At 35.0% G+C, this 16,327-nt stretch overlaps 1 protein-coding gene across 1 annotated transcript in view; it reads right to left on the bottom strand.

Annotated features, from left to right (window-relative positions):
- Window positions 1–8,907, bottom strand: part of LOC149160686 (uncharacterized) — a 28,519-nt gene extending 19,612 nt beyond the window's left edge. Inside the window, exon 1 of the mRNA XM_089434685.1 lies at window positions 7,406–8,907. Coding sequence (XP_089290811.1) covers window positions 7,406–8,907 — 1,502 coding nt within the window. The remainder of the gene's footprint in view (window positions 1–7,405) is intronic.
- Between the last annotated feature and the right edge of the window lie 7,420 nt (window positions 8,908–16,327).

A 16,327-nucleotide genomic window follows, 5' to 3' on the forward strand; every position in this document is an offset into this window, starting at 1 on the left:
TTTTGCATAATACAATGCCATGTGATAACTGCTTTCAATTTGCATAATACAATGCCATGTGATAACTGCTTCAATTTTTCTGACATGCTTATGCCATGATTTTTAGATATTTTTTCATCGTTAAACTTTATAGCAAAACCATCCAAATTTAAATTTATTGAAAATAACTCATAAACACGTAAATAACATATTTATCATTAGTTATCAACCACCATAATTTAAGCAAGTATTTACACAACAAATGGATATGAACAAAGTATTTACACAACAAATGGATATGAACAAAATGTAGGCGTGAAAATGTAAATGTGCAAACTTACTACATAAGTAATTAATTTTTCCACTTCATATATATTTTTTGACAAAATAATTTAGCACCCTAAAAACTTTATTTAATGGATACATGGATTTAGCACCTTAAAACGTCCAATAACACTTTAATTTTTCACATTATACAATTGAAACTTACTATTCCAAAACATAAGTTATCTTTAATATTTTCTCACACCCACCTCTATGGTTGTCTCATGTGGTGATTTAAAAGAAGGTGCCACTGGAAGCACATTTATGGAAACTTTCTTTCCAAGAAGGGAGATGAGGCCCCTTGGCAAGCTTATTGTATAGGCGTCCACTACATCTCTCCATTATGTGTTTCATTCCTAGCTAGCAGCTTGAGCTTTGCTTCCTCCATTCTTCACCCACCATGCACCTAGACTCTTGCCTAGTTGCTTGGGTGGGTTGGCTCACATCCATATTGTTGAGTTCCCCCCCACTATCAGTTTTTTTCAAGGTAGAAGATATGGGCTCGAGTTTGATGCTAGTGCAGCTTAACTGGCAAATTGTTATGGCATCTCTCCTTTATGGTTGCCCAATGTAGGTCCCATATAATCTCGGTGGTGGTCCATGCGATGTTTGTCTTCCTTTGATGACCATGATTTGTTAAAGAGCTCATTGTGGGCGTAGCAATAACACTTGTGCCACTTCAAGAAGATCTCAAGTGGGCCTACCAGAAATGTCTTCAGCTAGTTGCTTCCATTCCAAAACACCCCTAGACATTTAGGAGGAAATACGTCTTTTGGAGGAAGAAATCCATCATGAAAGGTAAGTCATTTTTTATATGAAATCATTGCCATTGCACCTTGGGTTCTCAATACATGTAATCATGAAGCTACCAAAATCATTATTTGCAGACTCTTAATTTATATTGGCGTGTCAAGGTAGTGCTAGGAATTTTTTTGATTAATTGGAGACAATCCCAGGTGAATCTCTTATACAAGCTAAATGAGCTATGATTAACTTGAAAGGTTGACTAAAGAGGTTTGAGATGGATTCCCCACCTAGTTACTTCACTATCACAATGATGCACCAGTTCTTTGCATTCATGCTATTTCAACTAACTCTTAAAGCTATAGTGATGTTTCTCTTTAACTCTCTGTTTACTTTATTTTTCTTGTTGTCTCAAACTTTACATTTCAATAAAATTTTTTTTTTTTTTTGCTATATTGGTTTTCCCATTGTGACAGCAACTAAACTCTGTTTGGGGTACATTTAATTTTATTAGTTTTTGACTATTTCATTTACTATCTAGTATAATTTTCAAGGTGACAAACCAAAGACCCTAAATATTTATTATTACAATACAAAAACAACTCTAAAAAATAAAAGTGTACCACCTTCATTTTAGGCAAAATGTACGGAAAAAAGATGTAGAAAAAGGGCAAAATTATATAAAACTGTGGTCTCGACTCTCAATGAAATTAACAATAAGAAGTTGTGTTTTTGTATAAGACTTCAAAACTTTAGTCGAAAAGCCTATTCTTAACAATATACTCCTGTACATCACATAATCCAGAAAATAAGGACCTGTATCCAACTGTTTGTTAGTGTCAATCTACAAATTTGCAAACTATGTCGGGATCAATATAGATCTATAGTTCTGGCTTCAACCTCCTACACCTCTAAATCAACTACTAAAATTTATGAATTTCAAATTTCTTTTTGCCAATCACTGTTCACGTTTCAAAATTTTTAATCAGAACGTCGAATTGCAGGCCTGCGCCGACTCCCGAGAACTATAAATTCACTGCATCCTCCGCTCATAATTCAGAGCAATCCATCCAAATCTTAATTCCGAGCAATCCGTCCAATCTCATAATGGCGTTTCCTTGTTCATAAGGTTTACCGTTGAATACTCCCAAGTTCACATGGCTCAGCACGTCACGACAAACCCTGACGGCAGGTCTTCTATTTTCCCGGAATCCTCGATCGCAGGGAGTCTCACATCGTCGCTCAGTTGATCTTGAACTATTTATGTTTTTGAGTTCTTGGTTGCAATGAGATCAAACTAAATTAAAAACTGTGACACTGGATTTTTGGTGGGTAGGGTTGATTTCCCGAATTTATTTTTATGCATGATATGACGGCTGGGGCGGATGGGTTTCGCTCCCCCAGCCGAGTTCGAACTCTCCGGAGGTCCTTCCTTTGGCGATATGTGACGGTTGTTTTGCCGTATCTGCCGGCTTCGGCCGTATTCTGACTGGCTTCGGCCGTATTGTATTCTGGCTTTGGCTGTATTCTGACTGGCTTTGGCCATATTGTAATCATGAGGGCTTCGGCCATATATGGATTTTCTCTCTGAAAAGAAAGATATGAAGTATCTAAAAATATTTGGAGGATTCAAATTGTGCGGAAATTACCAACAAATCAAATTTATGATTAAAAAATTTGGAGGATTCAAATGGTGCGGAAGTTACCAATCAAAATTTGGAAGATTCAAATTGTGCCGAAGTTACCCATCAAATTTATGATTAGAAATTGCAGATGAGAGATCAATCTTTTGCTATGTAGGTATTGCAATCTACATCAAATTACCCTGCAATCAAATTGTGAAGTTTACAAATCAAATTACCCCCGGCAATCAAATTCTGCAAAATTTACTAATCAAACTATTTAAATTTTACAAAATTAACTAAACAAAATTATAATTACAACTTAACAAAAAAATAAACCTAAAAAAACCTTCCAAACAAAAAATATACCAAAAAAAACCTTCGAAACATAGAGCAATTAGATTACAATGGTAAGCATTAGCCGATGTTTTACTGACCACCATTGTTGACGGGAAACAGTGTCATGAAAAGTAAAAATAATTATAACTTAACAAAAAAATATACCCAAAAATACCTTCAAAACATAGCACAATTAGATTACAATTGTAAGCATTAGCTGGTGTTTTACTGACCACAATTCTTGACGGGAAACAGTGTCATGAAAAGTCCTGAGACTTTCATTGTAAAGCCCGTGTCTTCAATCATCGTCCTGCATGCACGATGCCATTGTTTCAAATATTTTTTCTCTAAAAACAATCATATCATCTGTACACCCCACCCGAGTCCCGACTACTGGTATCCGATTTTTATAATTACAACGATGTCTGACCTGTTTTAACAGAGTACATATTACCAGGACCGTATGCATATCGCAGACTGTAGCAAGTTTGATTTTCTTATGATTAACGAACATGCAGACTGAAAGCTCCTGTACCAAGTTCGATTTACTTATGATTTAACGAATTACATGCAGACTGAAAGTTCTTCACCTGGCTTCGATCATGTCCATATCAGTTCTCTCACCTCGCCAATGTGGGCCATGAATAGCAATGGAACATTACACTATTAAATGCAATATACTGGGAGATTTTTGCTGTATGGACCAGTAGAGTATTAAATGTAATATACATGGTATAGTTATAGTAGGATTTGAAATGCTCATGCAGACTGGAACTCTTCACCTGGCTTCGATCATCTCCATGTCGATCATCTCACCTTGCCAATGTGGGCCATGAATAACCATGGAGCCGTGTGCTATTAAATGTAATATATTGAGATATTTAAGGTAAGTGGTAGTAGAGTAATTAATGTAATATAAGTTTTTGGGATAGTTTAGTTGTTTGAGTTTTTGTTGTTAAGTTTTTATTTGGGTCAAATTTTTTCAGGCCCTTGGGATTAGGCCTTGCTGGTTTGGTTTGCAGATAGATTTCTTTTGGTTGATCTCCCTAGATTTTGTCATGGATGTAGCAGCCAGTCAACCACCCTAAAAAGAAAGTACTTAATATAAGATACTTAGGATGGTTACAGTAGGATTTGAAATGCTAGGTTTCTGAACCTCCCTAAAAAAAAGTAGTTAATATAACAAATTTAACTAACTTAAGATGGTTACAGTGGGATTGAAATGCTCTTTTTATAGTTATTAGTGTTCATTTGGTTATGTATCATACACTTTAATATAAAAGATTAATAAGCTATTAGTAATGTAATATGGCCAATTTTCTCATAAATGTAGCAGCCACTCAGTGTCCCTAAACCATTCTAAAAAATTACTTAATATAACATACTTTAAATGGTTACAGTGAGATTTGAAATACTCCATTTATAGCTATTAGTGTCCATCTGATTATGTATCATCCACTTAGTGTAGGAGATTAATAAGCCATGAGTAATGTAATAAGGCCATTTTTATGTAGATTAAGTAGATTATAAGAATATTATAAAATTTGATCCATAAAAATGATATCAAACAATTCATCTTATTCTTATTTGTTAGATTTTAGATCTTATTTTTTATGTTAGATTTTGGAATATTATTAAAATTTGCACAGAATTTGCAATCAAATTATATTCTAACACTGTAAATTACCAAATATTTATATTTATACAAAATCTTTACCAACTTTGACGCGAAAATCATCAACGCGTAACTCTATTTTTAAGAATTCGAGCCTATGGAGTTTTCAAATTTCAGAAAAGCAAATGAATTATTTCTATATTTTAGAAAAAATTAATGAATCCTAATGATTCAATATTTTCAAGAATTTGAGCCTATAGAATTTTCAAATTTCAACTCTATTTTTAAGAATTCGAGCCTATGGGGTTCTCAAATTTCAGAAAAGCAAATGAATTATTTCTATATTTTAGAAAAAATTAATGAATCCTAATGATTCAAATTTTCAAGAATTTGAGCATATAGAATTTTCAAATTTCAAAACAAATGATTCAATATTTTCAAGAATTTGAGTCTATAGAATTTTCAAATTTCAAAACAAATGAATGGTTCCCGGATTTTAGAAGAAATGAATGAATTCTCATGATTTAATGAATTGCCATAAACAACTAAAATAAGAAAAAAAATGAATTTATCACAAATTCATGAACTCCACAGAACTCTCTTAACTCCGTTTTAAGGCATTCGATGGCCAAATATATGTATTTTGATGAATCTTACAGAAAGATGAGTATTTTGATGAATCTTATGGATCGCCATCAAGGAGATATTAGAGCTTTTTTCATTGTACAATCAGTGATATAGGTTTTTTTAGTGATAGGAAGGAACATTAACAATTTGAATTATATTAACAATTTGGTTTCTTGTTTGCAGATAGATTTCTTTTGGTTGATCTCCCTAGATTTTGTCATGGATGTAGCAGCCAGTCAACCACCCTGAAATGTTAGGTTTCTGAATCTCCCTAAAAAAAGTAGTTAATATAACAAATTTAACAAACTTAAGATTGTTACAGTGGGATTTGAAATGCTCTTTTTATAGTTATTAGTGTTCATTTGGTTATGTATCACCCACTTTAGCATAAAAGATTAATAAGTTATTAGTAGCCAATTTTCTCATAAATGTAGCAGTCACTCAGTGTCCCTAAACCACTCTAAAAAAATTACTTAATATAACATGCTTTGAATGGTTCCCGGATTTTAGAAGAAATGAATGAATTCTCATGATTTAATGATTCAATGAATTGCCATAAACAACTAAAATAAGAAAAAAAATGAATTTATCACAAATTCATGAACTCCACAGAACTCTCTTAACTCCGTTTTAAGGCATTCGATGGCCAAATATATGTATGAATCTTATAGAAAGATGAGTATTTTGATGAATCTTATGGATCGCCATCAAGGAGATATTGAAGCTTTTTTCATTGTACAATCAGTGATATAGGTTTTTTTAGTGATAGGAAGGAACATTAACAATTTGAATTATATTAAATGGTTGAAGTCTACTAACAACTTATGATGTTATTAATCTAAAAAATTTATCAAAATTTAATGAAATGTTAATGCTTCCTAAAAACCAAAAAATTTGAGATATAATAAATCTGCAATAGACAGTTTTTTTAAAGAAAGATAACCTTAGCACTTCTTCCTCGTTCATTAGCTAGAAGAGGTAGCTTTAGTGTAAGTCATAATGAACTTTAGAATGTTTCTTTATGCTAAAGAATTTTGAATAATTTTTTATAAGGATGCTTATTCAAATCATAGTAAATAATTAATCAACAATTTATACCGCCATAATCAACATTTATATAACCATGATAAACAATATCGTGATTTGCAAAAGAAATTAAACCTTGAGAGTGCAATTTCAATGAAGATCGACAGGATATAATTTGAAAATTCCTGATGAAAAATTCAGTAACAAGAACTCTACTTTCTTGTACGATATAAAACTTGAACTCGTTTTCTATATATGAAGATTAAATCAGTTTTTCTAAACTAACCACTGTAGCAATAAACGAATCAATTTTCATAATATACCTGAAAGTTGAAAGAAAGAGAATACAGCTTCAAATAGTACGCTAAACTGATCAGATGGCTGAAGCCGAAATAAGCTGCTTTAGCTGTTAAAATACTCGAAGAGGCACATTTCAAACTCTAAAAACCTTCTCTTCATTCTTTTTTATTTAAAATGCCAAGTGATCTTAACAAAGCAATTGTCTCTTTAGTAATAAATCAGATATTCATGGATTTCTAAAGCTTGAGCTGCTTATGGCTGCAAAATGTTTCCCTCCTTACTCCCAAGCTGGGCTCTTGAAACTCTTGCACTCTCTGGATTCTCCGAACCTAGTTCACTGCACGAAGATTGAGTCCCAGCAATGCTATCAGATAAGTTAGTGAAGTTCAAGGAATTCATAGGAAAAATACAAATTACTACTACTGTATATGCTTGTATATGATAAGTGGACAGAGCAAGAAACTACACAGTAACATAATTACACCGTGGGTATGAGTTGCCAGTCAGTATGTAACTTGCATTGATTCAATTGCTTGAAGCTATGCACTCAAAATACATAATTACACAGTACAGTATGAATCGTATGAGTTACTAATTAGTAAGTAAATTGCATTGATTCAATTTCTTGAAGCTATATAACTAAATATAGCTAAAATAGCTACCAATGTTAATATTAACTCACACATGCATGCATGACTGAAGCACTAGCATGACTAAATTAGAACTTAGCATGATTGACACTTCCTAAATTTAGATTGTAAGTAAACTGCCTGAGACTACATGCTGACCGAGAGTAATTATCTCCAACACTATATAAATAGAATCAAACCTGTGTATGGTTGTATCATCGCAGCAGTCCAATGGGTGGGTTTCATCATAATTCTGTTGATTCGTAAAGCCTTGAATACAATCATGATAATCAAACCAGTCATCCAGCCACATGGTCTCTAGAGGAAGTTCAGGAAGAATATGAAGACATTCTTTGATGGTGCTCCTGTCCATGAAATCTGATATTAAAGGTTCTTCAGCATCGAAACCCACGTCATCCTTGCACTCAAACTTTGCAAGGGGTGTTTCCCATAGCTTCTGCAAGCTGATATTATCATTTCTCTCAGTCTCCCACTCATACAAACTATTCGGTAACTCAGAGGCCCTGAGGAATTTGAACCACCTTGTTGTTGTAGCAAGATTAACAGTATCATTCCATTCCATATCATGCTGTTCACCTAATGACCTGATTTGAGCCAGCTCTTCGTCATCCACTGCCACATGCCAATTTTTAGGTAAGCCTTGTTCTATGTTGGGTAGACTAAGATTAGGTCTTTCAGGAGCACCTGAGCAGGAAGCTGCAGTAAGGGTTGTTGGATTCAACGGAGGATTTGCCATATTTTCGTGCTGATTCAATGATGGGTTCTGAGAAATATCCATACCTGAGGACATTGGGAGCAATGAAGGTCCTGTTGTAGACCATGCTGGCTGAGCTGCAGGAAGCTGATTGATCAACAATGGTGCAGATTGAAGCACTGGAGAAGCATAAGCACTCTCATGGGATGCCTGGCGTATGGGTACCCCCAATGTAATGGGGAAAATATCGGTTCCCATGTTCAGGGGCTTAGCACATACTGGGCAGCCTTTGAATATAGAAGAAGATGAGAAGTTCTGTAAGCATTGGTTAAGGCACATCCAGCACAGGAGATGGCGACATATTGTTATGGCTTTAGCTTCATTGCAGGCTCTCTGTGTAGTAGTAGTAGAAGAACTCATGACCTTAGACATGCAGGAGTTGCATCTCGTACTGTTGCTGCATGCAGATTGCTTTGCACTAGTGCTGTGTTTGCTTGGTGGACTATTTCTTGTATTCACCCTTGCAGGTTTTATAATAGGGTTTGGAGGTGGCTTTGTAGCTGAACCATTAGCAGCTCTATGAAGATGCAGTGCAGCAACTATTTCCCTTCTTGCTTCTGCAATATTTAAAAGGCATTCCTGTGATTGTTTTCTGGTGTGAGGCCTCCTTCTGACTTGTTTTCTCTGCTGTAGAACAACTGGATTAATGGCTGACTTAGACTGTTCATCTAGGTTGGATGACAGTTTCACCATCTTGCCATTTTCTTGATCAATCTGTGTTGGAGCTTGAGCACATGTGTAAATCTTAGCAGTCTCTTTTACCAGAGTTTTGGATGTGGGGTATAAACCCCCAGGATTTACATGCTTTCTAGACGAGGCTAGCTGTTTAACCAGGCTCCTGATGTATGCGCCAGAAAGATTCGGTTCTTGGAGGCCACCACCTAAGCCACCTTTGGTACCATCTCTAGGTTTGGCATGATTCCTCATTCTATACCTTTTTTTTTTGGTGTTCCAAAATCCCTCTGAATAAGAATGATGGTAACTTTTATGCAGGAGTATGGGCTCAAAAACATAGGGTGGTGGAATTGATCTGGGATCAGAAGAAGAACAATAGGACTGGCGTTCAGTCCTAGGTCAATTGCCTTTTATATATATGTCCACAGATACTGGTTCGTCGTGAGCAAGCCATTGTGGAACGAAACGCTGCCTGCACGAGTATTTGCAGTACTGCTCCCCATAAAATGAAAATAATGGTAATGGGGCTGCAAAGACACTGGCGTTAAATACCAAAGCATAAATATCCTCTGTACTGTACTGTCAGTTTTCTGAAAAGTTACAGAAACCAACGAACTTGAATGAAAACCATTTAAAAGCACAGAGTTGTAAGCATATAATTAAGGGAGTAGGATATTGACCCTTAAAAGCATAAAATTGCAGGCTTAAAATGGGAGGAGGAGATTGGGTAAATATGAGGTGAATTAATTAAGAGTTAGGTTGTATTTTTATGCAAATTGACAAATAATTTCATTAATGAAAGTGCACTTATGAAATTTATAGGTTGCAGTAGTTGAATAATATAATGCAGAAGATATTCTTTACACTAATGACTCATGTTTATAGATTTAATAATATGAATAATATAATGATGCAATATGAAAAATTTATACTAATGAATCAACTTTATAGATTTATAGTGCAGAAGATATTCTTTACACTAATGACTCATGTTTATAGATTTAATAATATGAATAATATAATGATGCAGTATGAAAAATTCATACTAATGAATCAAGTTTATAGATTTTATAATATTATTTATTCGATAATATGGTGTTATAGATTTAATAATATTATAGATTCGATAATATGGTGTTATGATTTTCCACTGTGCAATCCAATCTGCATTTTTAATGTATTTGATAATGAGATTTATTATGATGTATGTGAAGATATATTGGAAAAAGGGACATTGTTATGAAACATTTAGAAACAATTCACATATTTTAAATTTGGGAATCTGGAGTAAAATTATTATTTTTAATTGTATTATTAAGGGTATGTAAGTTTTATATATTATTGATTATTTTTAAAATTGTATTACAAAGGGTTATTTGTTTTGGTTCTAATTATTTGTGATATTTAATATTTTTTGATATTTTATTGATTTTTAGATTCAATTTTGGATAATTGGACAAGTCTATGGAAGTTGAGGAATTGTTAGGATTGTCAAAAGTGGTAAGGGAAAAAATATTTCAACATATTTTGCAGCAGTGTTTAAATCATGTTTTTGATGGTAGAAATGGATTCAATACCATCAAAAATTTCTGGGACACCCAAAATCTTGAAGTTTGACAGCCATAATTTATATTTACAAAAATCCCTACATAAATTTATTAAAATATTACTAAAATTTCCATAATTTTCAAAGCAAAAAAACATCTAATTAAACTAAAAATAACCTTTACAATGACAACCCACTAGAATCATTCCAAATTATTGTTATTTTTTTTATACATAAAAAAAATGTCAACTTTAACCACTGTAAAAATGGAAACTGTTAAATTTTAAATTCATGAACTTTTAAGTGCTAAATACCTCTCAGCAGTTATGCATTATGAAAACATATCGCATACCTCAATGTTATCATTAAAATCATATTTTACAATAAACACAGGCACTACTTTTATAAGAAAAGAGACTTTTTAATGTTATTAGACAATTTGCTGAGACATGTCTTGCATATACCAGACAACCCATAATTTGATCAGTGATGGAGGCTCAATTCCAAACATATCTGGGTTCCCACAATATTCTGATAATGATTTACGAATCGATATACACACTTCACCCACATAATGATTATTTACGATTAGTTCCCTCGCCATATACATGTTTAACGATTTTTTTTTTTTTTTGCATAGGGCTGTGTAACATAAAGAATTATTGTTAGTTGCAGTTGTTTATTAAAACAAAACAAATTATGTATAAAAATAAACAGTGGTATGAAGGGTGATTTGAAATTCAAATAAAAATTATTAGAATTTACTAAAATTGTAAATATTTGTACATTTAAATTAGGGTGGTATTTAGAAAAATTTACAATGGTAAACAGACACTTAAAACAAATAAACACCACCCTAAGAAAGTATATATATATATATATATATATATATAGATACTTTTATGGTGTTTGAAACTTTGATGTCTTGAGTAAATTTTAAAACTGCAAAATCATTTAAAACGGATTTATTGTGAGGGGAGAGTGTACTTTTGCGAGCTGTCATATTAGCGAAAAGAAAATTCATACTACGTTATTTCTTTGATATAACAAGTGTAAACGGAGTTTTTATGTGTTTAGTTTAAAAATTTTATAAATTAATTTTGAAATTTTCATAAGATTATGATAAAATTTGTAGAAATTTTTGAAAATTTAAGTTACAGTAGTCAAATTTCAGAATTTTAAGTACTCAAGAATTTTGAATTTATTTCCATCATAAAAAAGATTCAAATACTTTAACATTCTAAGTTTTTAAATTATTTATTTTGACAATAAAACTATCATCCAAACAAATTTATGCATGTTTATATTTTTTAGTTTAACTTGATACCACCCTAATCCATTAATCATGTGAAACTCATGATGAAAATGGAACTATGAAAATAATCATACATGGAGCAGCGAACCTCTATCTTTAAAGACGGTTTAATGTCATTTAAGAAAGTGTGGGAATATTTTTTATATAAAGTGTGTTAATTGAGTTTATTAAAGATGATTGGAAAAAATGATTAGAATTTTAATTTAATATTTAAGATTAAGAAAAATTTTAATGGGAAAGTTATGGATATTGAAGGTTATCAAGTTGAAAATTTTTAAATGGAAAAGTCTTTCTTCATCTCTCATATTCACAAGCTTCTCAATTTGGGAGTGAAGCATAACTTCCCTAAATCTTGGACACAAATTGTGACGGTGTCTATCTTTAAAAGTGGGGATAAAAAAATTCCCTCTAATTATAATACCATTATGATTAGCCACATCTTAGCCAAACTCTATGGGCTCATTTTGGAAAAGAAGATTAGTATGGCTTGAAAGCCATGGTAAAAGAACTAAAGGGAAAGCTGGTTTTAGAAGGCATCACTCAATTATTAACCATCTTGTCACTCTTAGGATCATTGTCGAGGAATGTCACAATAGTAAAACCAATCTCTTCTGTTGTTTTAGTGACTTTGGAAAAGCTTTCGACATGGTTCCTTGGGATAAGTTACGGCAAAAATTTGAAGAGATAATGATTCCTCTTGAGTTAAGGGTTGTTGTGATTCAACTATATGAGAATGTTTTCGCCAAGCTTAAGACCACCGAGGGTTGGTCTAAAGAATTTAAATGCAATATCAGTGTTAAGAAAGGGTGTCCCTTGTCCCCTACCCTTTTGGCATTTACATTGATAAGCTAGAAGCATATTTGGAAGCTGCAGGATGCGCTGGCCGCAAGCTCACTAGTATGGTCATTACTCTTTTCCTTTATGTTGACAATATTGTTTTACTTGCTAGAAGCCATGAGGATCTTGACAAACAAATTAAAATCCTCCATAATTTTTGCTCCAAAAAGGGTATGATTGTTAATACCGACAATACTAAAGTCATGATAACCAAATCCAAAATGATCAGCTGTGACAATTTCATCTATGCTAACAATTACTTGGAGAAGGTTTCTTCATACAAATGTTTAGGTATTGACATTCATCATTAGCTAAACTGGAATTATAGCATTGAGAAAATGATTATTAGTGGTTGGAAATCTTATTATAAGCTTGAAAACAATTGCAAGACGATTGATCTTTGAGTTTGGAGTAAAAGAAGTTCCTCTTTGAGACTCTCATCACCACTATTATTTTATATGGATGTGAAGTTTGGGATTGGAGACTATCTAGAGAATCATGGAGGAAGATCTAGTTGATCCAAAATCAATTTATAACCTACAACCTCAAGATTAAAGACAATATTCCTTATCCTATCCTTTTGACTTAAGCTAGCCTTTCCCCTATAAAAAGGATGGCTATGTTTCGTTATCTCATGTATAAGAAGAAGCTTAACAACATGAAGGCTAAGAGGTTCCCTAAAATTGCTTCTAACTCTAGACAAAACCCCCACCTTGTACTGAAGCATGGTTGGCACAAGAATGCTCAGTCTTGGCTCAACTATTGGGGGCTAAAGGAGGAGATCATCTTGGAGAATAAAAATAATATTAAAATTACTATAACTTCCAAATTTAACAACAAATTGTGGGATGATAAGTAGATAGAGGGGAAAAGGAAGTTAAGGTATTATAAATAGGTGATCAACCCCACCCTCTCTAACCAGAATTTTCTCTCTGTCTTAACCAATGCTAAGAATAAAATGAACATTTCAAAGATAAGAAGTAACTTCCATGAGATACGAAGTGAAACTAGGTGTTGTTCTATTCCCAAAACACCTTGGGATGAAAGACTCTATCAGTTATGTGATGCTAAGAGGGTTGAACATGAAAAACACTTTCTCTTGGATTGCCTTACTCTTACTGGCATCTCTTCTCATTTCCAAAACATGTACCACACTACCAACCTTCTGGACTTGTTCAATTTGCAAAACTGTTATGATCTAAGAATGATTTTTTCCCTCTTCTTTGGTTATAGAAACAAAATAGTAAAAAACCTCAATTAATCTCTTTCTTTTATAAATTCAAGTAAACCTCATTAATTTCAATCAACTTTAGTCATCTTCAATAAAATAATATAATAAACTTTGATATTGTAAATCAAAATATATATATTCATTAACTATAAATATATTTTCTACCTACTTTAATCATCATCAATAAAATAATATAATAAACTGTGAGATAATAAATCAAAATATATATATTCATTAACTATAAATATATTTTAATATTCATTGAAGAGTTTTGACAAAGCAAAGACGCGGAGCAGTTTGACCTAGTAGCGAAACCCTAGTTCGTTGCCTGTGCTTCTGTGCCTATGCCCTAGGTCCCCCTGCCCTGTGGCCCCGAGGCCCTAGGCTTGCTTTCCTGCGCTCTTCAGTTGAGAGCCTGCTGTGTGGCTTGTTTGCCGCTGGGAGGAGTTCACGTTCATGGAGGTCCCGGGCTCGCCCCAGGCAGCCCCCCTCCCCCCTCCTCCACCTTCTTCTTCTGCCGAAGCCTTCTCTCGGCTCTTGGCTGGTTTGCCACAAAAGAAAAAGAATGAAGCTGCCAAATTCGTCAAGAGGCTCGAAGATATTCCTGAAATCTCCCTGCCGCCAGAGACTCCGATCCAAGTCGCCCTGTCCTTGGCTGAGCAGGCACTTGTCGGTCAGTTCACCGGACTATGGCCTTCTCCTAAGTCCACTGAGAACTAGGTCAACAAGAACTGGGCTCCTTTGATCAAGAATAGCGTCACATCTTATTTCTTAGGACGAGGGTTTTTTCTCTTCGAATTCACCTCTAAGGAAGACAAGGATCTGATCTTCCAGAATGGCCCCTATTTCATGGGCCCCCAGGGCCTCTATCTCAACAAATGGACACCGAATTTTGACCCTGTAGTTGACGTTCCTACGGCTGTTCCGGTGTGGGTCAGGCTTCCAAATCTCTCAATGCATTGCTGGAACTGGAACTCGTTGAATCATATCGGCAATGCCCTTGGGAAATTCATAGACTGGACAAACAAAAATATCAATATGACTGTGCCCGAATCTACGTAGAAGTAGATCTAGAGGTCAGACTTCTGGAAGCCATCAAAATCAAAGTAGGAAGCTAGACTCACTTATAGAAGCTTGACTATGAGCAGTTTCCCTTCAAGTGCCAAAAATGCCATGTCTACGGCCACTTCGCCAGAGGATGCCCAACCAATGCTGATCCAGATAAGGGTAAAGAAGAAGGCTGGAATCAGGTCAAGTGTGCCAAGAAAACCCAAAAACATGTTGGTACAACCGAAAGAGGCCCTCAGCAAGCCCCTTCTCAACAACCCCCTGCCAGAATGGAGCAAGAAAATAAATTCGCCCCTCTAAGCTCACAAATAGAGGAAACACAGGAAGCAGATATCCAAAAATCAACCCCCCTCACAAAAGGTACCCCCTCTTCTCCCAAGGGGGCAAGCCTTGTTGAGAGTTCCAAAGGAAACACTATAGAAGTCGAGGAAGTTGAGCAAGAATCTGAAGGCTTGGAGGAAGAAGGTGAAATAGGAGAATCCCAAGCCTTGACAAGGAGATCCACAAGAGGCTGCAAAACAGATCGGGAAAAAAGAGAGCTGGAAACTTTCAAAGACAAGCTCCAAGGAAGCCAGCCAACTCTTGAGAAGCTATTAGCAACAAAACCTAAGATGGTGAGAAATCAGCCCCAAGGCTCCAAGGGAGCCAACCAGAAATACAAATGATGAAGATTGTCTCCTGGAACTGTAGAGGTATGGGGAGCAGAATCAAAGAAGAAGCCATCAGAAGTTTAATCAGGACAGAAGCTCCAGACATACTTCTCATCCAGGAGACCAAACTGGAGGAATCCACCTTCCTTCAGGTAAGTAAGAAACTCTGGAATAAATGTGAGGCAAAAGCAATCTCAGCCCGAGGGGCTTCCGGTGGGGTGGGCACCCTTTGGAACGCTAACAAATTCTCAGTCATTTCTGAGACCCTCAACTCTCATTGGCTATTCTTAAAATTGCAGCATGTAGATACAAATCAAATTTTTAGTCTCTTCAACGTGTATGTTCCTGTGAACGCCAGGGGAAAAAAAGGCCTGCTGGGACTCCTTAAGAAACCAAGCAGATCTAATTAATCTCGAGAATATCATCATTGTCGGAGACCTCAACCTCACTCTCCTATCAGCAGACAAGAGAGGAGGCAACATTGTTCGTGATCCGGCTAGGGAATGGGTAGAGGACCTTATGTAGGATTGGGACCTACTAGACATCAAGCCAACCTCTGGCAAGTTCACTTGGACTAATAAAAGAATTGGTCCTGGCCACATAGCTACCAGGTTGGACAGATTCTTTCTTCAAAGCTCTTTTCTTCTTCTTGGATTAGAGGCTAGAGTCCATATTCTCCCTTGCAGTACTTCCGATCATAAACCCATCAAGCTGGAACTCGTGTTTCAGCTTGATCTTGGACCTATTCCCTTCAGATTTAGCCCGCTCTGGGCTAAGGAATTGGACTTCATGCAATTAGTTAAGGGCATTTGGTTGCAGCCAGTCAAAGGCTCCCCCTTTTTCGTCTGGGAAGAGAAGCTCAGAAGAGTGAAAAGGGCGTTGAAAAGCTGGGTCAAATCTCTGCCCAATCCAGCCAACGAAAGAAAAAATATTCAACACGCTCTGGAAATTCACCATCTTCAAGCTGAAACAGCTGACATAACAAAAGAGATTCTAGATAAAGAAGCCCTGTTTCAACAAAACTA

This window comes from Pinus tabuliformis, chromosome 5_2, assembly GCF_031772625.1.
Source record: "Pinus tabuliformis cultivar Carrire ecotype Pingquan chromosome 5_2, CPIR1, whole genome shotgun sequence".
NCBI classification, from domain to species: domain Eukaryota; kingdom Viridiplantae; phylum Streptophyta; class Pinopsida; order Pinales; family Pinaceae; genus Pinus; species Pinus tabuliformis.